We start from the raw sequence: 22,501 nt of genomic DNA, 5'->3' as shown, positions 1-22,501 counted from the left end.
AGTGTTTCTGGGCACGTGCACAAGGAGCGGCTTAAAAAGCCACCGATTGATCGCTTTCAGTGGACCCCGCAGAGGTGGACCCACCATATGAACCAATCGGTGGCTTTCTAAGCCGCAGGGAGCTCCCTACGCACGTGGGCAGAAACACTTTCCTCTTTCCAAAAAGCTCTCACCAGCCGATTAAAGAAGAAAAGACAGCTGGGTTTGTGCAAATATGAAAATATAGTTGTGCTGATAACATTTCCCTATTTAAATCCTCAATGCTACATGTGAATGGAATTAGAAACGGATGGGCATTCTCGTAAAATCGCCCTAATATAATCCTAAAAAAATTATAGAAAAAAGTACCACTGCCTGCAAGAACCTGCAAGAAAAGACCAAAACCAGAGAGAGAGAGAGGGAGAGAGAGGAGAGAGAGGATGGATCGAGTGTTCTCGGTGGAGGAAATTTCAGACCCATTTTGGGCATCGACCTCTTCAAAAATTGAAGATGCAAAGATGAATCGAAGCTCTTCCGAATGGACTTTCCAGAAATTTCTCCAACAAGCTTCTGTCTCCCATAATCAATCTCCTGTTGCTGTTTCTCCTTCTTCTTCTGTGAGAAACAAAGGTGGTGAAGATGAAGAAGTCATTGAAATCAAGGAACCTCCCATTTCAAATCCCTCTCTTGATATTCCAATCGATTCTGGTAACTATCAGGAATTACTCAAGCGCCGTCTCAATCTTGCATGTGCTGCTTTCGCGTTGACTCGGGTATGTGTTTTTATTTTCTGTAATTGCTTCTGAGTTCTGTGAGTTCTGTGGATTTCATTTTGGGGGGGGGGTGGGGGGGGTTTAGAGTGGCTTCCTGAAATGAGTTTTGTGTATGATTGATGAATATTTGTTGTTGGAATCAAGTTTTAAATTTCTATTTGGGTTTTTTGTTTTGGTCATCTTAGAAACTGAAATGCTTTTAGGTTTTAGGAAGAAATTTTTTTCAGCCAATATGTCACGCCCCAAGCCACATACATATATACATATTCACAACACAAGGCTTAAGGGTGCGACAACGCCGTACACCTGCAAAGCAAGCTTCACAAGCGTACAAGGCTAGCAAAGCAAATATCAAAACCATCTGCAATTATCTAAATAATCAAATTTAAATGTCTTACATTCATCCAATGATCAAATCTCAATCTCTTTCCAAATCTCTCATCTAACCCAATATCCCATAAAATCAAAAGTAATGGAATCAAATGACACAGTCTCAATAATCCTAACAATACTCACTGTCTAAAGAATGTAAAAAACTGAAAGATAAAAAAAATAAAAATCAGATATCACTTCCGCACCTCATCGCCGAGTCCACGAGGATCAAACTCTGAAAATATTAATATAACCACAGTTAGCTGAAAAACTCAGCACATAATAACGCACTACAAAAGTGGGCTCATTGCATGCTACAAAGGAAAGGTTCACAACTAAATGAAAAAGATTTAAGCCACAAGTGAAGTAATTAACACAAGTTCCATATTGAGGAGTAAGGTTCATAAAGGCATAGGTCAAAGTGTCACAACGAAGTAGTCACACTGTTCAAAAGATCAAAGGCCAATAATGAATAAAGTAGGTACAAGCTACACAAGGCATGGCTAATCACAAGAGCAATAGCTTAGAAGTAAAGTTCATAAAAGATGTCTCATAATATCACAACGAAGGGAGTCATAGGTTCAGAGGGTCACAGAAGGGAAACTCATATAGGTACGATATCACCCCGAGATCATCCGGCTTAGTCCAAAAAGCAAGTTATTTTCACCCCGACTGCCCACGGGTCCACAAAGCAAGTTTTTTTCACCCCAACTGCTCACGGGTCCAAAAAGCATGTTATTGCTTACACCGACCGCCCACAGTGTCGGAACTAGTTCCTGGGTTCAAATACCTGTCGACAGGGCCAACGTTTATTCCCATTGGCGGGATCACAGTTCTTATGTTCACATATAGGCCCATGCCCCACTGACGGGGTCTTTTATGAGTTCACACAACCTAAGCCTCTCAATAGGTGTTCAAAGCAAGGAATCAGGATTCTTTCATGGGAGCCTTCGATTCCCGCTTCGATTCCCGTTTCGATTCCCGCTTTCGATTCCCTCTCTGGCAACCTTGAGTAGGATTCTTCCCTGGAAGCCTTCGTTTCCCGCTTTCGATTCCCGTTTCGATTCCCGCTCTGACAACCTTGGTTCAAAGTTCACACAGTTCAAAAGAAGGTGTTCAAAGTTCAAAGTGGGTGTTTCACATTAGTTCCAAAGTGGATTCATACAGTAAATGATGTCTGATAGTTCAAAGATTCATATAGTTAGAAAAACTGAAAGGGGTTTCACAAGTCCAAATTATTCCATCTGAGATATGTACTAAATAACAGGGTTCAATAGGGTTCATACGACATTCAAAGATAATAATTCACATGGATTTTTCATAAGGTTGTCAATGTAGATTGTCGCACAGTAGTCAAAGTTCATAAGTGTGAAGGAATCACAAATGGGTTTTCACAAAAGTTTCCTATATTGGGAAAAGCATTCAATGTAAGTCTCTTTGCCATAAGATTCAATAGATTTCAAACAATAACGGAATTAGCATGCAAGACCCAAGTCAAGTCTAAAGTTTATCAATGGCTCCAAAGATTCAGAGAGTTTAGGATTCACAATCAACAATGGCATAGTGTTTGAAAGGTAAATCGCAGCACTAAAGTAGTACGAAATTACGTACCTCGAATGACGAATATATATATCCCTTCAACAATTTCTAGGGCACAATACCTATCCCAAACAATGGCATTCATATCAATAAATAGGCTTAGGATAGTGGCCAAAGCAATAGTTAAAACCTCCCAAAATTAAAAAACATACTTCAAAATTTTCAATGGGTTTGGAAGTCCGACACTATTCATCGGACGCCCGCAGCACTATTTTTCGGACGCCTGGCACTATTCATCGGACGCCTGACACTATTCATCGGACGTCCGAAGCACTATTCATGACTGGTTTTCGTGAAAATTCCAGATTCGTCCCGATTTTTCCAAAACTTCATCGGACCATAACTTTTTCGTTTTAGCTCCGATTTGCACTGGTCGGATCCGTTGGACTCGTATCGACGAGAGGAATCCATCTAAATCAATTCCACGCCCCGAATCGGTACAAATAATTATTGTAAAATAATCTAATCTTTTAAGTTAAGCTTTCTAAAACTAAGACACGGGATTGACCTACTGATGCTACTGGATATGGTAGGGTTTTGGCCGTTGCTGTGTTCATATAACGATGACTCTACTCCCTTCCATGAAGATTGATTATGCCGGTTGCCAGAAGTTCTAAGGTAGAAATCGCTTTAATCAATCCCGAGACATCTTCCTATCTCTCTCGCCTCTATGGCGGAGTCATCCCTATAGGGAGAATCTTTTTTACTCCGGATGAATGGTGCGAAGTAATTGATCGAAATATACGATAGGGTTTGATTTAGAAATCCTTTATGGACTGAAAACCCTACTTGTTATAGGAGTCAAATATAGAGAGCATTCCCTTCGGTATACAAATCTATATCTATATATCTATCTATATATGCGCATGGATTCGCCTGACAGATGACATGCACATCAATCCTCCTCTGAAAGTATATATTGCGGTTTTATATTATACCCCTGGCTGGTATACCCATTGCTGACCTAGCTGCGTCTTTATTGTGTATCTTCGGTGATTGTTAAAAGCTTGTATTGCGGAGAACTGTGCCTAGGCGGGGGGACCCCCCGTGCTACGAGTCAGATGGTGATACTATGACATAACGGCCAGATCTTGGGTTCGTTGGGGATCGAAGGCGATACCAAACCCATGGAATCCAAGATCAGTCAAAGGGTTCTTATTCTAAGTCATATCGATCACAAATCATATCTTTTAAATACTTTTTTTTTTGAATGGTCTTTTAAATACTTTAATCCTTGTTTTAGTGTTCTTAACATGTTAAATCTTATGTAGAACACAAATCTTACCTTGATTCGCGTTTCTCTCTTCGTGAATCACGTTCTTCCTCCCTTTCTCCTCATAGACCTTCTCTTAGGGCTACAAAGACAGTTTAGGGTTCTTAATCTCTCTTAAAGTTGTATTTATAGGCTTTTCTAAAGAAGCCCTAATTCTAATCCAACTCTAATGACAAAATTACTGTTGATTATCAAGGGGGACGAATTTTAAAGGGAGGGATATTATAGGTATTTACACAATATCTTGTAAAAGCAAGGAAAGGTATGAAATCATGGCTGAAATCCAAGCAAGATTCTTCATTGTTGATTTTTTTTTTAGTTCTTTTTAGAAATATCTTGAAGGAATCTCGTGGTTCTTCTCTTTTCCCCAAGTGGAGTTGATTTTTACCCTGGTTTTTGTTGAAATGTCTTTGTTTTAGGTTGCATGTTTTGCACCGTTTCTATCGAAACATTGATGAAATCTCTAAATTTCAGGCCAAATTTTGAAATTTCGGCAAAATCTTGTATTTTTCTGAATCTAAGTGGATTTCATTTCAGTAGAATCGAAATAGTTTAATTCTTTGATAGGTGATAAATCAGAGCAAGAAGCTTTGAGCAATGTTTTGATATTGAATGTTGGTGCTTGGCATAGTTGCAGCAAGTGGTAGTGTTTGTGGCTAAGGTTGGTGCGTCTCCAGTGCAGAAATCCTTTCAAAATTGTGGCAAAGTTGAACAATGTGAATGTTGGCAAGTGGTGGCATCGTGGTAAGCATTGGACTGTGGAAGTCTTGGAACTCATCACCTTGAAAGTCCATGAAACATCCAAAGAGAACAACAAGTGTGGGGGTTCCATTTCCAAAGAGTGTATGCATGGCTTTCTCAATGTTCCGTTTGAGACATCATTGAGCTGTGTTGGTGGCATGGGCTGCTTTGTGAGCTCGGTAAGCAAGCTGGCAAATAATAGCAGCTTGAAGGTTGGATTCCCCCTATCATATCAGTGTTGCGCAACAGAGGCGTGATGGCATGAAGGAAATTTGTCCTGTCAAAGTGCAAGCATTGATGAATGGATTTGCTTGAAGCTTGATCAATGAAAAAGCAACAACCTTCAGTAAATGGGTTGGCATGCTCCAACAATCCATCGATATGTGAGATCTGAAGTGGCAGATGGAAAGTTGGATATCGTCCGTTGCGATGTTGGTTAAGCAATTGAGGGGTTAGTGTATGGCTCGAGGGCTTAAAATGTCAAAGAGAAAATTGGCTTGCAAGCATAGCCCTTCTCTAAAAGATGGGGTGTTGAACGTGTCAGCACCAAGAGCTTACGAAGGTGGATTGCATACTCAGTGTGAAGGCACAACCGGTTTGACGAACTAGAGGTGCTCTTGGGATGAAGAGGAAACACTGAAGGACCATGGTCTAGGTATCTGATTCACTCTGAAGCGTATAGAGTGAAACCTATGAGAAGGGAGGCGATACTGGGGGCCAAGGTGAGCGATCGGTGAAGGTGTTCACGACATAGACGGACCGAAGCAGGATATTCGGGGTGAAAAGATGAGCAATAGCTGAAGTACTTGGGTGGCAGTTCACAGCAGAAATTGAGCATCCGAGATGCTCTTAGGCCACTTAGATCAAACATGGGTTTGTTGCGTTGGTATGGGACATTGTGGTGAGCTCAGGTGGCATATGAGTTAGCTGTGTTGGTATGAGACAACATGGTGAGCTTGTGTGCTTGCTACTTTGGAGTTCTAATGTTGATGAAGACCTAAAAGGGCTATTCAATCCGAATGATGGAGGATTTGTGTGATTAGTAGTGGGAGTGCTAGTTGTAGGTACCCAAGGAAACCATTGGTGGCAAATGTTGATTGTGCAAAGAAGTAAGTTGGCCTTGGAAGAATGAAGCAAGACTAAGCATTGCAGTGGAGGATCCCGGAGTGGGAGACTCTTGGCCTCGGGATGAGGCAGGACCATTGAGGTGGCTCTTTTTGTTCGGAGATGTAGGTTGCTCCCCGTGTTACTTTACACCTGGCCAGATTGGCGAGTGTTTGGTAGTGGATGATCCCTGAAGGGGACTCTTAGCCTCAGGAGGAGGGGGGACCAATGAAGTGGTTCCTTTGTTCGGAAATGCTGGTTGCTTCTCATGGTTTGTTTGCATGTAGCCGGAGTGGCTAAGTGTTGCACTTGGCCCGGGTGGAAGGGTTGTGCCTCAAGAGTTGTGGCATTTGTTCAAAGGGGAGACGAAGTGCGCAAGATGACCGTTTTAGAAGACCACTCCAAAAGAAGCTCAGGTGCAGCTATGGAGGAATCTGCGGGTTGCTTGAGAGGAAAAATCAAGTCTGGTCGCTCTATCATTTTCTGCAGTGGGATTCAACAACCCATTGGTATGTTTATTAGAGTTCAAAAACCATTACTATGTTTGGTTGAGTGAAGTAAACCATCACTGATTGGCATTGTAGGGATCGGCAGAAAACCTTCATGGAGTTTGATGGAGCTCGGGAAAGCCATCAATGTGGATGATAACTCCAGGAAGATTGATAAGGTAGTGGCAGGCAGAGCTTGAGGCAGTGTGTGGCGTCTGTTTTCAAGGATGTTAAGCCGTTGCTAGTGTGGAGCTGTGTTTCACAAGGTGTTCAATGTCTACGAGGGCGTCAATGTTATTAGGTGGGGGAGTGTCACGGGGTCACAATAGGTGTTAAGATTGGAATGTGGCCTCGTCTTGTTGCGTCTTCAAAGTATGTCACCATAGCACTTTAGATGGGCACTCTTGGTTGAGAGGGTTGGTTGGCCAAATTCTTGAGGGGAGTTGGCCTCGTAATATGCTAACTCCCGCCTTAGGCACAATAGGCTGTGGGTCAGAACCTTGGTAGCTTGCTGAAGGGTTGTATGAGGACTTGCTTGTGCATGTGAGGTGGAGTGGGAAATCAACTTGCAGTTCATAGGCTTGGTCTAAGGGAGCTTTGGGTGCAGGCTGTGAGTTTTCCAAAGGGATGCTCCGGTTTCTTTGGTCGAGGACGGGGGGCAAAGATGGTGCATGTTGGGTTGTGCTCCCATTGCATTGCGCGTACGAACGACGCACGAGGCTATAACTATACTTGCCTTTACACCGCGGTACGTCTTGTGGTTAGGCCAATCACTAGGTCTTCTATGAGTTCATGCCGGGTTGGCTTCGGCCGCCCTCGCAAGACGAAAGTCTTACGGATTAGTCCATGGGGCATATTTGCTTCTTGGATGACCAAGCCCTTGGGTTTGGTGGATTTGGATACGGCGCAATGCCTCATTCCTTGGTGGGCTTCGACTATCCAGAGGATTCCTTGGTGCGGTGGTGTGAGCGCCTAAATCTTCCTTCTTGGCAGAGCAGAGCGTGCCTGGACCTCTCCTCACTTCAAAACAATTGGAGTTTTCTTGCGGGACATCAGTTTTGCGGATTGGCTCATGGCATAGATCTATGCCTAGAGCTGCCGGGTCGTAAGACTTTGCAGATTGGTGTGTGGAATCATCATGACTCACATTGGATGGACTTTGCATTTGGCTTAAGGGCCTTGTGTTTGATGTAACTCATGATGCAAGCTAATCACTTAAGTTGGAGATGAAAAGGTCGAGTTTAGTAGCCTGATGAAAGGCTTGGTGGTTCAAACATCAAACATGCGACAATGAATCGGAGCTCTTCCTGATGGACTTTCCAAAAATTTCTCCAACAAGCTTCAGTCTCCCATAATGAGTCTGCTGTTGCTGTTTCAGCTTCTTTTTCTTCTTCTCTGTAAAACAAAGGTGGTGGAGATGAAGAAGTCATTGAAATCAAAGAACCTTCTGTTTCGGATCCCTCTTGTGATATTCTGATTGATTTCGGCGACTATCAGGAATTACTCAAGCGCCGTCTCAATCTCGCATTTGCTGCCTTTTTATTGACCCGGGTATGACTTTTTATTTTTTGTTATTGCTTCTGTGTTGTGTTTTTTGGATTCTGTTTTGAGGGGGTTTAGAGCAGCTTGTTGAAATGGGTTTTGTTCAATATGTTAGATAGATATTTGTTGTTGGAATTAGGCATTTGTGTAGGTCACTGCCTCGTGGCCCTCGGTCTGTGCTCCGACTCTTGTCTGGGAGGATCATGGTGCTCATTGGGCCCTTGGGCACTGGATTGGGGGTCTCGTGGCCCTTGTTGGGTACTCAAGCACTCGACTTGGAGCCCATGGCACCTGAGTGGGATGCTCGTGGGGCTTTGTTGAGTCATCTGGCACCAGATTGGGGATTTGTGGTGCTCGCTGGTGCTCATACGCTCGATTGGTAGCCTTGTGGGGCATGACCAGTCAGGGGCTTTGTGGTGCCGACCTGGGAGCCTCGTGGCGATTGACTGGGAATCCATGGCGCTCGTTGGGTGTTCATGCATTCGATTAGAAGTCTTGTATTGTTCAGATGGATCTGGTGGTTCTCCAATGTCCCAAGCACCTTCATGTTGTGTTTGATGATATTTTTATTGTCAGTCCTTGAGAGTTTCATTGTCATCTACTTTTGATGATATTTTGATTTTCAGTCATACTCTTGGCAAGCATGTAAAGCTTTTATGTTTGGTGTTAAATGTAGTACAAGTCTACAACAAGAAAAATTGTACTTAAATATTAAAAAGTGCACTTTTCTTTTTTACAACGTCATATTTATGGGATAATTTGCATCTTTCGTGGGTGTCAAGGTAGATGAGGAAAAAGTGAAAGCTATTGTAGATTGGCCCCATGCCGACTAATCTCTCACAAATAAGAAGCTTCTATGGTCTTGCAACCTTCTATTTGGGCTTCATCAAGAACTACCACACTTTGGTGGCTCCCATCACTGATTGCATGAAATTTGCCACTTTCAAGTGACTCCGACTGAGTAGAGTTTCAAGTACATTAAGGAGAAAATCACACGCACTCCTATGGATGGTAGGATCTGAGAATGCAATTAAAGACGCAAAGTTTGACAATATCTTTATGCAAACTTATTTAATGATTTGATAACCAACACGTGTTGGTTATTGTTCCCTATCGCATCTTCCCTACGCTCCCGATGGTTGAATGAAGCTTGATTTTGACAGAAACAACAAGAATTCGTGTAAATGAAATTGAAGCAATCCGCTCCACTAACATTATGGACCTGTTCTTTGATTATAATGGCATGATTGCTTTGGCTTATGCTGGTCCAAGTGGTGAAAATGATCCAGCGGAGGTGGAAGTTAAAGCTGTTTGGAATGGGATTTAACTGTTATCTCATTTAAACGCCTCCAAGATATGGGTAAAGGGTGATTCTCAACACAATTAGATGGGTGGAGTGCCCCCAACCCCCATTATTGCCCTTGCTAGACTTCAATAAGGTGTTCCTGATGCCTTTTAAACCCCTCCAAGATATGGGTAAAGGGTGATTCTCAACACAATGGGTGGAGTGCCCCCAACCCCCATTCTTGCACTTGCTAGACTTCAAGAAGTTGAACGATGTGCTGCATGCATTCAACATACGCCGTCGAGCTCTACTCGATTGTTCAATTCTTAAGATATTGGAGGCGCTTTCTCATTTATCGTGAGCATGGTTATGCTGAAATTTCGGCCGAAATCGGGTAATTTGATATGAAAATTTGATTTTTTGGGCTGAAATTTCCGATAAAATTTCGGTTTCGGTGTTGACCAAAATCTGAGATTTCAAAATTTTGGATTTCGGTCGAATTTAAAACCATGATCGTGAGTCCATTCCATACTCCAATCATGATGCCCTCAGGTACCTTAATTCTTCGAAAAAACCCAACTGAGTTGAGCGAAGTGGATTGCCTTCTCATAGGAGTACACATTTTTGCTCCAACATCAATTGCGGGCGAAAATCTTATTGCAGTTGCGTTAAGCCGATGAGTAGCCTTATTGGGCACTCTATGTGTTGAATTTGTGGGTATAGACTTCATCAAAGACTTCTACAAAGATGACCCTAAATTTTGTGACATATTATGACATTGGGTGTCCACTCAAATCCATGCATAGGGTGGGGCTCACAATTTTATACCGTGTTTCGATAGGTATCAGGTGGGCCCACCATTTTACCTCATGTTTTGTTGGGGTGGGTTCCACGATCTCCACCCCAGCTCATGCATAGGGCGGGCCCCTCCATTTACACCTCATATTTTTTTGGGGTGGGGCCGATTATTATGCCAAGAATGCTAATACCTATATATATATATATATATATATATATATATATATATATATATATATATATATATATATATATATATATATATATATATATATATATATATATATATGAGGAAAGTGTCTCTAGTCTCTCCCCTAGATAAGCTTATCTACTCCTCCCTTTAAAAAAACACAGTGGGCCCATGCTGTTTGGATGAGCCAAAGCATTCATTTGATAGGTCCTAACATAGATAGGGTGTGCCCAAAAAATCAGCACCAAAGGGTCATCCTAGAACTTCATTTTGTGGTGCCTTGTGGTACCCAGAATGGACACATATAAACGTCCACGTTTATATGCGTCCATTTTGGACACGGTGTGCCCAACAAAATGAAGTTCTAGGATGACCCTTTGGTGCTGATTTTTTGGGCACACCCTATCTATGTTAGGACCTATCAAATGAATGCTTTGGATCATCCAAACAGCGTGGGCCCACTGTGTTTTTTAAAGGGAGGAGTAGATAAGCTTATCTAGGGGAGAGACTAGAGACACTTTCCTCATATATATATATATATATATATATATATATATATATATATATATATATACTGGCACTTGAAAGTATTTTTTTTACTGCAAAAACGCTTGGCAAAATCTGTTTTATGTTTCTAGACACTTGAAATGTGCACTACGTAAGTACACATGCTATGCAGTTGGACAGAATCTTTTAAACTTATGTCAACATCCAACAGGCATCTGGTGTGAATCCTCAAGATTCTGCTACTTCAGCTGACAGTGAATTGCCGGCTTCAGATACATCACACTTGGGATCTCAAGTTCCTGGTAAAGGTCTACATTTTCACATCTTACAACTTATCATTCCAGTCCCATTTCAGAAGTTCCTGCATGCTCACTCTACTTGCGCATATGTGATTTGACTAAAGATTCATGATAGATTTCTTTTTGGAAATCAAATCCATAATGAGAATTGGATTGTGGAAATAATAGCCTCCATCATTGATTCCAGCGAGCAATTGCTGTATGCTACATCTGAAACTATGCTCTTTCACTCTGTTCCACCAAATATTTACTACAAAATTACTACTTGCAAGTCTATTTGTCATCATATCATTGTAAAATATCAAGTTAAATATTAAATATAAGGACCATTGTTCATCACGAGTAAAGTGTAGAGTGGATGCGATCTGTTATCATCTTTCATAAATACTGAAATAGTAAATATGCAACTAATCAATCTATCATACATATTCCATATGGCCAAAAAGTCATTAATTACATAATCTCTAAAATACGATGTGCACTTAGGGTGATGTCTCAACTTGTTAGGTAAACTTGAAGTATAGAACTGAATAATTACAATCTGAAATAGTCACAAGTCGCAGCTCGTCTCAACTAGTTTCACTAGATTCACAAGGCTTCAAGAGTAAGAGTCCCATTATATGAGTCATTGGAATCATCAAAATTAGGATCATGAGAAAATGATGAACTGAATGGGTCCCTCTCTACTAGTTGTCATTGTAACCCGCAAGACCTGGGTCTCGAGAAAATTCTCTTCCCATTGGATCGCTGTCTGTCCTCTCCTCTTCCTTCATAGCTTGATCATATTCTGCTAGGCTGTGCTGTCTGAGTCATAATCATTAAGCTTAGCAACGATAAGGGTTGATGGGGATAAAAAAATGATTAGTGAGGACTTGTTTAAGGCCCCTGTTCTAACATGCCCTACTGCAATGGAACCCTAGGGGGCTAGGCTGACCATAGTTTTTTCTCTTGAATGCTCCAAAGAGAAATAGATCTGCAGTTGATTTATCAAGAGTAACCTCTGAAAAAAAAAATCAAATTCAACTCTGGTAATAATTCGTCTACAGTTGCTAGTTATGGCAAATATATCCCACCAAATGAAATGAATGGTCAAGCTTTCGCTTTGACTAAATGAAATGCTCAAGTAATGCCATTGTAAAGAAATTGTGCTTTTCTGGAGGAAATGCTTCAGGATCCTGCTCAAGGAACTTCTTAATTCCTTCCATCATTCGTTGATCTGTCTCCAGGCCAACAACTTGAGACTAACGTGATGTCCATAAAAGATTGTCACTAGACTCTACACAACTGAAAGATTCATTTATTAATACTTTACCACTGATCAACGTCATAAACACGTTGATTTAGTGACAATACATGCATCTATGAAAAATAGGAGTGACATTCTAATTGGCCGATGTGCCAAAATTTCCGTTAAATAGTCAAACCTAGAGTTAGTGAGCCGACAAGGGACTCCAAGGTAATACTCATCCAGGCTATTATTTATTAAATTTATTTTATTTTTAATTCGTTTTTAAAGTAGAATTAACGGTTATTTTGAATATCGTACAATTCAAATCAATTTGAGTTTGTAAATTGAATCATACGATTCATGCAATGTTTTAAATTTTTCAGAATTTTCTTGTATAAATAATAGAGTTTCTTTTGTGTTGAAGTATAAATGATTAAATAACTCTATCTCTAACAGCTTAAGCTTTTGGAATAATTGGTTTTTTCACATGGTATCAGAGCTATGGCCTCACGGCATGTCCTGGGTTCAAAACTCAACAAATCCTTGATATTAAAAATCCACGTGTAGGACCAATCCAGAAGAAAAGCCACATGTGCCACGTGTACAACCAACCCCAAAAAAGCGGGGCCACACCTGAGAGGAGAGAGAGAGGGGGGGAGTATAAATGATTAAATAACACCATCTCTAACTGCTTTAGCTTTTGGAATAATTGGTTGTTTCATATTTTGAAAAAAACCCCTCAAAACCTTAGTTGTAAAAATCGTTTCGTTTCTGCCGAAATGGCCGAAACTTGTCAGTTTAGTTCAAAAACTGGAACAAAATGCCCTTAGGGGCCGTTTGGATGCGCGAATTTTAGAATCCAGATTTTTGTTTGAAAACAGTGTAAAAGAGGGTCATGATCGAGCTGCTGGTATGCTGTCCTGGCAGCGTACTCAACCTTAATTTTGATGAATTTAGGGTATGTAACCCATGTTGTATTGTGAATTAGATAATCTATTTAGGGTTTTGTGATTTTAATTGTTTCTTTAAAAATCAAGAAGATTATTTTTACAATTCTTTTTCGAAATCTAGTACCTTAATTTGATTTCTATATAATTATACATGTATAAAGTGCAGATTTTTATGAATTTTTGAACAAAATAAAGTGCTTATTTTCATTATTATTCGCACTAAATCAGTGCAGGTTTTTCAGTATTTTTCGTACGAATATAGTTGCTGATTTCTACTTTTTATAGACAATGTATGTTGCTGATTTTTTAGTGTTTTAGGGTAAAAATAGTTGCAGATTTTTCAATAATTATGGCAATATATGTTGCTGATTTTTTTGTAATTAGGGCAGTTAAAGTTGCTGATTTTCTTAGTATTTTAGATCAAAATAATTGCTGATTTTCTGAGTAATTTGACCTATGTGTTGTTGATTTCTCAAAATTTTTCACCCATATAGTTGCAAAATTTATGGGATCATTTTCTTCCATTCTATCCTATCCATTTTGACCTTAGATAGGATAGAATGGAAGAAAATGATTCACGTAGAAGAACCCAACTAGAATCAGGATTAGAGCTGGGTAGATTCCTTTTACCTCCTTCATGAATTTTTTTTCTAAAGGATTCATTTAGCGGACCCCAACTAGTTTGGGACAAAGGCATTGTTGAGTTGAGTTGAGTTGAGATAGTTGCAAAATTTATGTTATTTTTAAAAATATATATATATACATATGTATTATGTGTATCAAAAAATAAAATATAGGACTTTTGGCGAAGTATAATGAGAGTAGTTTGGGCTACTAAATAGGAAGTAAACCGTAGGTAATATAATCATAGGTGGAAAAGGGGGTAAATAATCATATTGATAAAATTGGAAAATTATCATGTTTTAAAGAACCTTATCTTAGAAAGAAAATTGACACAGTTTACTCATTAAATTGGACTTCAGGACCATAGCCTTCGATAGTATCGTCAGGACTCTATTACTGTCACTTACACTTGCAAAGAAACTCAAGGCAAGTGATAGTGACTTATACCATAATGGCTTCAAAAATGGTTTTGCGATTATCATCTTATTTTGTATGATTAGTCTCTTTGCCTCCTACTTGTTTCTTTTGAATTGTTAAATTGATAGCAAGTTCTATTTTGATAAACTGTTGAGATAACATGGTGGCAATGTCAAGTACTAATCATGCAGGTGAAAGTAAAAAGGAAAAACCTCTCATGACATAGAGGGAAGAGGTGCGTATAAATTCATGCATGCATTGCATTGTAAATTGTGGGAGGGAGGCAGGGAGCCAACCTTGGGCGAGATGCCAAAAGCCATCCCGAAGAGAGTACGATATTGAGCTGGTGATGCATTCAGGTGGACCTGTAGACAGGATGGCCGAGAAAATCCTACCTAGACTACACCCAAATATGGGTGAGGGCCTAGATGGTCAAGATCAACGGCCATCATATGAATGCCATGAAATGAGAAATAAAGGAAAACGAAAATGAATAAAAGGGGGATTGAAATGCTGTATGGTCTTGGGTAGACTTGTGCATTTTTCTTATTCGTGCATTCATTTTTTCACTTTTAGTTTCTATCTTTATTACTATTTATATTTCTATTTCCAGTTTGTTTCTATTTTTATTTTAATGAATAGTTGTTTTGCTTATACTAACCCTTTACTCATAAGAAATATTTGTATAATGCAATTCTCATTTTGTGGCTCTTATTATGCAAGCCATTAAGGGATCTTGTTCAGCTCATTCTGACTCAGTTACTACAACTTTTGTAGGTTTACATGATGACAGGAACACAAAATAAGAGAGCTTAAAGGGATCGGGGAAAGTGTGTTCGGCCGGGGGGCCTTGTTGGTTTGACTAGTTATCCTTGTCAGGCAATTTGCCTTAGTTTGGTTTATTCAGTCGATTAGTTTCAACATATGTTAGGAGACTTCTGGATTTTTGTGTTGGTAGTTTGTAAATTCAAAAGGAAATGTAATTACTATTTTATAGTTGAGAGTCAGCTTGTTTTCCCTTTAGGGGTAGCGATTCGGATTTTGGGATTTTGAAAAAAAAGTTATGTCTAAAAATTTGCCCCAAATCTGGGTCGTTACACGAACAGTAACTAACCTGGCGCCATTAAAAAAAAAACAGTAACTAAGCTGGCTAATTTGAGGTATTGGGTTGAGTCCCTAGTGTGTGGTAGGTGATTTTAATGTGGTGAGATAGCCCGAAGAGAGGCCTGCTGCCACTTACTACTCCAATGATTAGCTTCTTGAACTTCATCACCTCTCATAATCTTATTGACCTCCCCTTCCAAGGGGGTAGATTCACATGGGCTAGTTGTGAGCCTAACCTTATTCTTAGTCGTATTGATCGCTTCCTCATTTCTATGGAATGGGAAGATCGATTTTCAAGATCCTATCAACACACTGTCCCGTGTCCAATCTCTTATCATTCGACTTTTCTCTTTGGACAGAAGGATCCTAAAAAACTTGCCCCTTTTAGGTTTGAGTAAACACGACTTACTCATAAGGCCATTAGACTTATAGTTTCAGAGTGGTGTCCGTCTCATCATTTCGAAGGGATACCCGGCCTGCAACTATTCAGAAAGCTAAAGGCTTTAAAGTTTGTTCTGTGTAAATGGCACAAGGATCACTTCTAAAATCTGGCGACTAGAAAAGCAACCATCATAACCGATATTGACTATCTCGACAGGGTAGAGGAAGTCCAAACCCATTTAGATAGATCATTCTTTCTGGAGGCAAAGATCTAGAGCCTTTGGCGTTCAAAAAAAAAAAAAGAAAAAAGAAGAAGAAGAATTCAGAGCATTGTGGATGGCTGCTGGGGGATAGAAGTAGTAGCTGCTTTCATTGATCATCCACCTTCTAGGGAAGGAAGAAGTTGGTCAATGCACTAGCATTCTCATGACAATGTTTCGAGATAAGAAACGGCCTTGAGGAGACAATTGCCGAATATTTCCAATTTGTGTTAGCTTGTTGGGAGGTGAGGCCATCAATCAATGGTGATATGCCTTTTGATTGTAAAAATGTTAAGGAAAACCTTGAGTGCGGTTTCAATAAGGAGGAGGTATGAGTGGCCATTTTAAACTTGGGTAGAGATAATGCTCCAGGGCATGATGGATTTTCCTTCAGCTTTTTTCAGAAGTTCTGGGAAGCCATTGCAGGCGGGCGTTATGAACATCTTTGAAGAATTCTTCTTAGGCCACAACACTTGTGTAGAATTCAATGCTTCTTTTATTGCCCTCATTTCAAAATCTTAGAATGATGTGGGTATCAAAGAATTCTACCCAGTTAGTCTTATCAGAGGCATCTGTAAGATCATCTCCAAGTCTTGTCTATTAGTCTTAATAGGGTAATGCCTATCTTGGCTGCCCAACAATGCATGTCACTAGGTGTTCGATGTAATTAATTTATTATGGATGGTTATGTTGCTTACGTGATGGTTTCTAAGTATGTTTTTTTTTTGAAATGGAGGTTTCTAAGTATGTATTTGTGCTTAGTCTATTATTTCCCAAAATTTCATCATTTGCACATATTTTTTAAAAGATTAAAAACTTTCATCATTTGCATATGTTTCCATGTGTTTCCCTGATTTTACAAGATTTCCACCAAAACGTAAATGTTTTCGTTTCCCTGATGACCGAATCCGAAACCGAAATTTAAAACCTTGCCCCAACTCTATGTCAGTACCACATAGAGTTATGAGGTATTATTGGTGCCATGCCGATCTAACATCCCATGCATAAGATATGGTTACTTTATTGTACATTTTAATGATGTCGCCTACCGAATATCATTCTCTACATTAATGAAATGAAATGCCATTCCATTTTTTTTGTTGTTGCAATCATTTTTGTTAAATTTTGGGAATTTCAGTCAAATTTCGGGAATTTTGGTTGAATTTTAGGAATTTCGGTCAAATTTTTAGGGAAATAATGACGTGAAAGGAAATCATGTAGATTTCGTTTCCGTGAGGATGGAAATGACATTTCTTCATTTCGGGGAAATTTAAAACCATGAACAAAACATGGTAAATTGAAGGGCCCACCCGATGCAAGGATTTGGATGAGCCCATCCTATCAAAACATGGTATACACACTGCATTCACTTCATGCCTTGCTTCCTTCCTAAAAATCCATGGACCCCACAAGGCCCGCCAGATTCAGCTTCTAGATGGCAGAAACAAAGAAGACTTCGGGAAGAAGGATGATTATAGAGAAGCACTCGAACCACAGAAGGTGGAAGGACATGGAAATAAGGAGAAACAAAAGCAGAGTCAGGGAATCGGAAGCCATCACGATAGCCATCAGGGAATCCATCACGATAGCCATCAGGAGAAACAACACCCTCCCAGATAGCCATCAGGGAATCGGAAGCCATCACGAAAACCAGAGAAAATGGTCCCAACTCTTCCAGAGAAACCCAGACAAAACCTAGAAAGCAAAATTGGAGTTCATAGAACCACCGGAGATCTGTGATTTTCATTCTTGTAGAGAAACTCCTTTTGGAGAAGAACTTTTTGTGAATTCGATCAAGGAGAAAATTGAGCTAGGTTTCCAAGCTCTTTCTCTTGTTCATTTTCACTGCCTTGATTCTGCAAGGTTACTGTGTAACTTGATAAAAGCTTGGTGTTCCCACTCCAAGCTCTGAATTTGTGTAAATTTCAACAAGGATAAGAAAGCTTTGTTTCTTTGTGCGTGCAACTTGGATCTTCTACTTGTACTTATGTTTTGGAGAAGATCGATTCTCACAAACTTCATCATCTTCGTGTGTGTGATCTGTAACAGCAGATTAATTGTTAAGTTTCTTTGGGCAACACATTTGGTAAAGAGCCTTCCATAACTGAAGATTGAGGCTTCTTTTAATTAGAAAATTCTGCACAATTTACATTTTTGGAAGAGATTTCAAAATCTACCTGGCTCTTGATAAACCAGCCCAGACCTAAGGTTTTGGCATGCTTTCCTTTATATCTGACCTAGGAATCATTCTTGTTGAAGAATTGAATTAAAATCAGCCCAGACCTAAGGTTTTGGCATACTTTCCTTTATATCTGACCTAGGAATCATTCTTGTTGAAGAATTGAATTAAAATCAGCCCAGACCTAAGGTTTTGGCATACTTTCCTTTATATCTGACCTAGGAATCATTCTTGTTGTAGAATTGAATTAAAATCTAGAAGTTCATCTGAGTTCTTCTTTAAGACCTACCAATGCTATGCATCGGAGTAAAATGATAGGCCTCACCTTATCAAAACCTGTGTTATACAATGATAGGCCTCACCTTGTCAAAACTTTGATGGTTCTAGCTTGGGGAATCATGGACCGACCGATGTTGGAGGTGTCCTGAGGAATGAGTGAGGGGAGGTGATTTGGGCCGTTGTGGGTCCCATTGGGGTGGCGGATGTTACTGAGACTGAGGTGAGAGTAGTTTCCCAAGGTTTAAAGTTGTTGGATAGAGATCGTCTGGATAACAGTGTAGAAGGGGACTCCCTGAATGTCATCTGATGGCTCAATGGTTTGCAAATTCATCCTTGGAGCTTTGATCGACTCTTTGATGAATGCAAGATTGGGCGGGATCCTCTTCTATTGATTTCCAGCATATTCGTTGTTCCGCCAATATGGTGGCTGATAGTCTAGCTAGAGAAGGAATTTCAAAGGAAGCTTTAGCGCTGTTTGACTCTCTTCCGCCCTATTTATTTATTTATTTTTTCATTTTTGTTGTGATTAGACTTGTTCTGTTCTGTTTTTGTTTTTCCTGTGTATCGACCATCTCAGTCCTCTTGGTTTGCAATAAAATTGGCTACCATTCAAAAAAATTGGCTACCATTCAAATAAAATTGGCTACCATCTCAGTCCTCAGGCCCCACCATGCTATACATAAGGTCTAAAAAAAATCTACCATAGTAGAAAATTTCAGCAAAATTTTTTTTATAAAAAAAACTTTTCCAATAAAAGTATTCCCTGGAAAGAAAACAAATGACAAAGGAAAGAAGGGATTTGCTAGGGTACATGAGGGGATATTGTGGTTGAATGGTAATGTTAACTTGGAGCTTCCCAGTATACCCATCTCTTATTGCTAGACTAGGAGTCTGAGTGAGATATCATTTTTGATAGAGGGATTCTACACAAGGGTATGCATTGAGGGAATTCCGTAACTATTTTTTATGGCAACTCCATTGGTGACATTTTATTCCTTGGTCGATTTAATGATTCTAATTAAGTTGCCTCATGTTCCTTTGGCATGAGAATTGTGCCATTTCCATTTTTTGTTAAACCACTTACGGTAGATTTGCTAAATGTTGTTAAATGGTTGACTAGAGCTGATCTGTTTCCTTGTAGAGTAAATTCTAAGTTTGTGACTCCCTTATGAGGCCATTACATCGAGGAACTTGTTGCATTTGCCCCAATGTTTTGGCTATATATGTTGCGCTGTGAAGACGCTATTCCCATAAAGTAACTTGATGTTTTACTTAACAATAAATTTTCTCATCATATGTCTTCTAATATTAGTTGAGTTGAGTATATCTTCTAATATTAATTATTTTTTATTTTAGATCAAAACTGTTGCAATATTGGTTCATACAACATGAAGAATGTTGGATGTCTATTATTTGTTTATTTTTGTTCTCTATGCAGGATCAGGGTGTGGTTTCTCCAAGATGGAAGATAAGGTTGTTGGGGGACCAGAGGGCATTCCAGCTTTGCCTTTTATTCCGAAAAATTCAGGGGTTCAAATTAGGCCAGCTACTAGTGGATCATCCAGAGAACAGTCAGATGATGATGATCTTGACATTGAAACAGAAACAACTGACAGTATGGACCCTACTGATGTTAAACGTGTAAGGAGGTAACCATAGTTTATAATGCTATTATTTTCTAATTGTTTTATTAGGCTTTTAAGTGCATCACTATGGGTAAGTGCATCACTATGGGTATGTGTGATTTTGAAGGAATACTATCGTCCAGTTCATGCTGATTGCTTTTATTAGGCTTTTAAAACTATGGAAGTTGTTTTGTTTAGAAGGCATTAATATATGTTCTGTTAGATTAATGTGCTTTCTCAAGTTCTCATTGTTGATACGTTTTCAAGCCTCTACTAAATAATACTACCATATTGCCCATTTTAAGCATGTGATACTATTGGAAACTGTGTGCATTTGTAGATTTTTTTTTTTTGAAAATGGTATCCAAATATATTAATAAAAAGGACCGAGATGGTCAAGATAAATGGAGAAAGAAAAAACAACATCGAAAGGAAAACCATGAGAAAGAAAATCACGGCAGGAGAGAGTCAAAGAGCGCTAGAGAATCCTTGAAAACTCCTCTAGCTAAATTGTTCGCCACCTGGTTAGCAGATCGACGAACAGTATTAAACACAACCTCCATAGGCCTCACCCAATCGAGCATCTCGTCGAATAATCTATCAAATCACCAAGGAGGATTTTGGGACCCTTAAAGCCAATTGATGACATTAGAAGAATCTCCTTCAGCCACTAAATTATCCAAGTGGTTCTTCTTTACCAACTCCAGACCTTGATAAACATCTCGAACCTCTGCCTCTGAGGCATCAGCCATCCCAATAGGCCGAGCATAGGCCCATAGTACCGCTCCAGATTAAGATCCAAGAACTCCCCCAGTACATGCTGGGCCCGGATTCTCCAAACTAGATCCGACAAAAGTTGTAGAATTGTTCTTATTAATTTCTGAGTTGTAGGAAAAATATACCAAAAGAGAGCAAAGAAAACAACAAAGAGCACACTTAACCATAATGGTTAGGAAAAAGAAAAAGAAAATCCAGCATTTGTAAAAAAAAAATATCAATTAAAAATTAGGACATGCTATGCAGATAAACAGACCAGAAAATTTACAAAAGTGGGTTGGGAAACATGAAATTCCCATACCTAAAGAGAAACTTGACAAAAACGGAGGGCTTATTCCTCTTGAAGAAGAGGACGGACCCAAGATTGTGCCGTATGCCCCCATCATAACATTGGAAATTGCCTTGTAACTGCCATTTTTTAATGATAATTGTAACTGTGCCTTAGATCACTAAATAATGGATGTTGGACTAATCCAACTACTCTAACACAGCTTAATGATAACAGCAATACTTAAGAATAAGTTTGTATGTTGAACATTCTCTTTGGTCTACTGTGGCAAATAACATTTTAGGAAAAAAAAATTTGGCTCTCAATGCACACCCTAGGCATGTTGTATGTGCATGTGTGCAGGGATTGAAATTTCGGTTTCGGTTTTGGTTTTGGCCTCAGTCTAAATCGAAATTTCGGTGGAAATGTCGGTAATTTCAGAGTTTTTTAAAATTTCGGTCCATATTTTAAAATTGCAGTCCCTGCCTGCTGAAATTTGAAATTTCGGCCGAAACGTAAAACCATGCACGTGTGTCCTAGTACTTTTTTAACTTTGAAGAATTGAAGTTCCTGTATTAAAGAATTTCATTTGCAATTATTCTGCCTTCGTATTGATCCATTATAGTGGCTCAGGATGCTATCAAATAGAGAGTCTGCAAGACGCTCTAGAAGACGAAAGCAAGCGCATTTGAGTGAGCTTGAGACACAGGTTGAGCTTTTATCTTTTGTTTCGTGTCTACTTTTTGTATCTGATGTTTGAACGTTGGAATATATATCTGATGAATTTCTTTGACATGGTTCCAAGGTTGGTCAACTGAGAGTTGAGAACTCTTCATTACTAAATCGTCTCACTGACATAAGTCGAAAGTGCAATGAATCTGCTGTGGACAATAGAATTCTGAAAGCAGACGTTGAAACTTTGAGAGCTAAGGTAGCCTTTTATTTTTAAGAATGCATGTAAAAATTATATTATTTAGGTTTTCAGTGGGTTGAATGTTTCTTAAGAACCATGCGATTTGCAAAATTACCAAAATGCATGCAAGTTGCTTATACATGCCTACATTCTGAAATTATGGCTGCAATCTGATTACATTGTGAGAATAATTTGCACATGATCCCACATATATCAGCATTTTTACTCGGCCAAGGAAAACTCCTGAATGAATTGAAGGACAAGCATTATGTCATCTTTTTTACTCGACCAGGGAAAGAAAAGTCATGCATGAATTGAAAGACGAACAAAAAGTGCCTCAACAAATATAAAAATACTCATCATATTTCTGACAACTGCTATTAATTATCCAATGCTTATAATATTCTTTTTTTTATTTGCCCAATGCTTATAATATTCTGTAGGTTAAATCCATCTTATAATTGACTAAAAGAGATAAGACAAGTCTTTTGGCTATCTTGGTTATTATCTTGTTTTCTTTTGTACTAGTTCTTGCCTCCAGTCTTT

General features: G+C 39.3%; 1 protein-coding gene across 2 annotated transcripts in view; it reads left to right on the top strand.

Moving 5' to 3' along the window:
* The first annotated feature begins 391 nt into the window (after positions 1–391).
* Positions 392–22,501, top strand: part of LOC143887757 (light-inducible protein CPRF2-like) — a 33,163-nt gene continuing 11,053 nt past the window's right edge. The window contains exons 1-5 of one of the 2 annotated variants that reach the window (XM_077391932.1): positions 392–752; positions 10,863–10,953; positions 19,811–20,021; positions 21,676–21,751; positions 21,848–21,973. In XM_077391932.1, the coding sequence (XP_077248047.1) occupies positions 420–752; positions 10,863–10,953; positions 19,811–20,021; positions 21,676–21,751; positions 21,848–21,973 (837 nt within the window). In that variant the 5' untranslated portion in view covers positions 392–419. Of the gene's footprint in view, positions 753–10,862; positions 10,960–19,810; positions 20,022–21,675; positions 21,752–21,847; positions 21,974–22,501 lie in introns of both variants that reach the window. The other variant, XM_077391931.1, reaches the window with a different exon arrangement.

Source organism: Tasmannia lanceolata, unplaced genomic scaffold (genome assembly GCF_043159265.1).
Source record: "Tasmannia lanceolata isolate RefF3 unplaced genomic scaffold, GAP_Taslan_0.1 ptg000012l, whole genome shotgun sequence".
In the NCBI taxonomy this organism is placed as follows: domain Eukaryota; kingdom Viridiplantae; phylum Streptophyta; class Magnoliopsida; order Canellales; family Winteraceae; genus Tasmannia; species Tasmannia lanceolata.
Note: the sequence above shows the minus strand (reverse complement) of the source record. Positions and strands in the feature narration are given on the sequence as shown.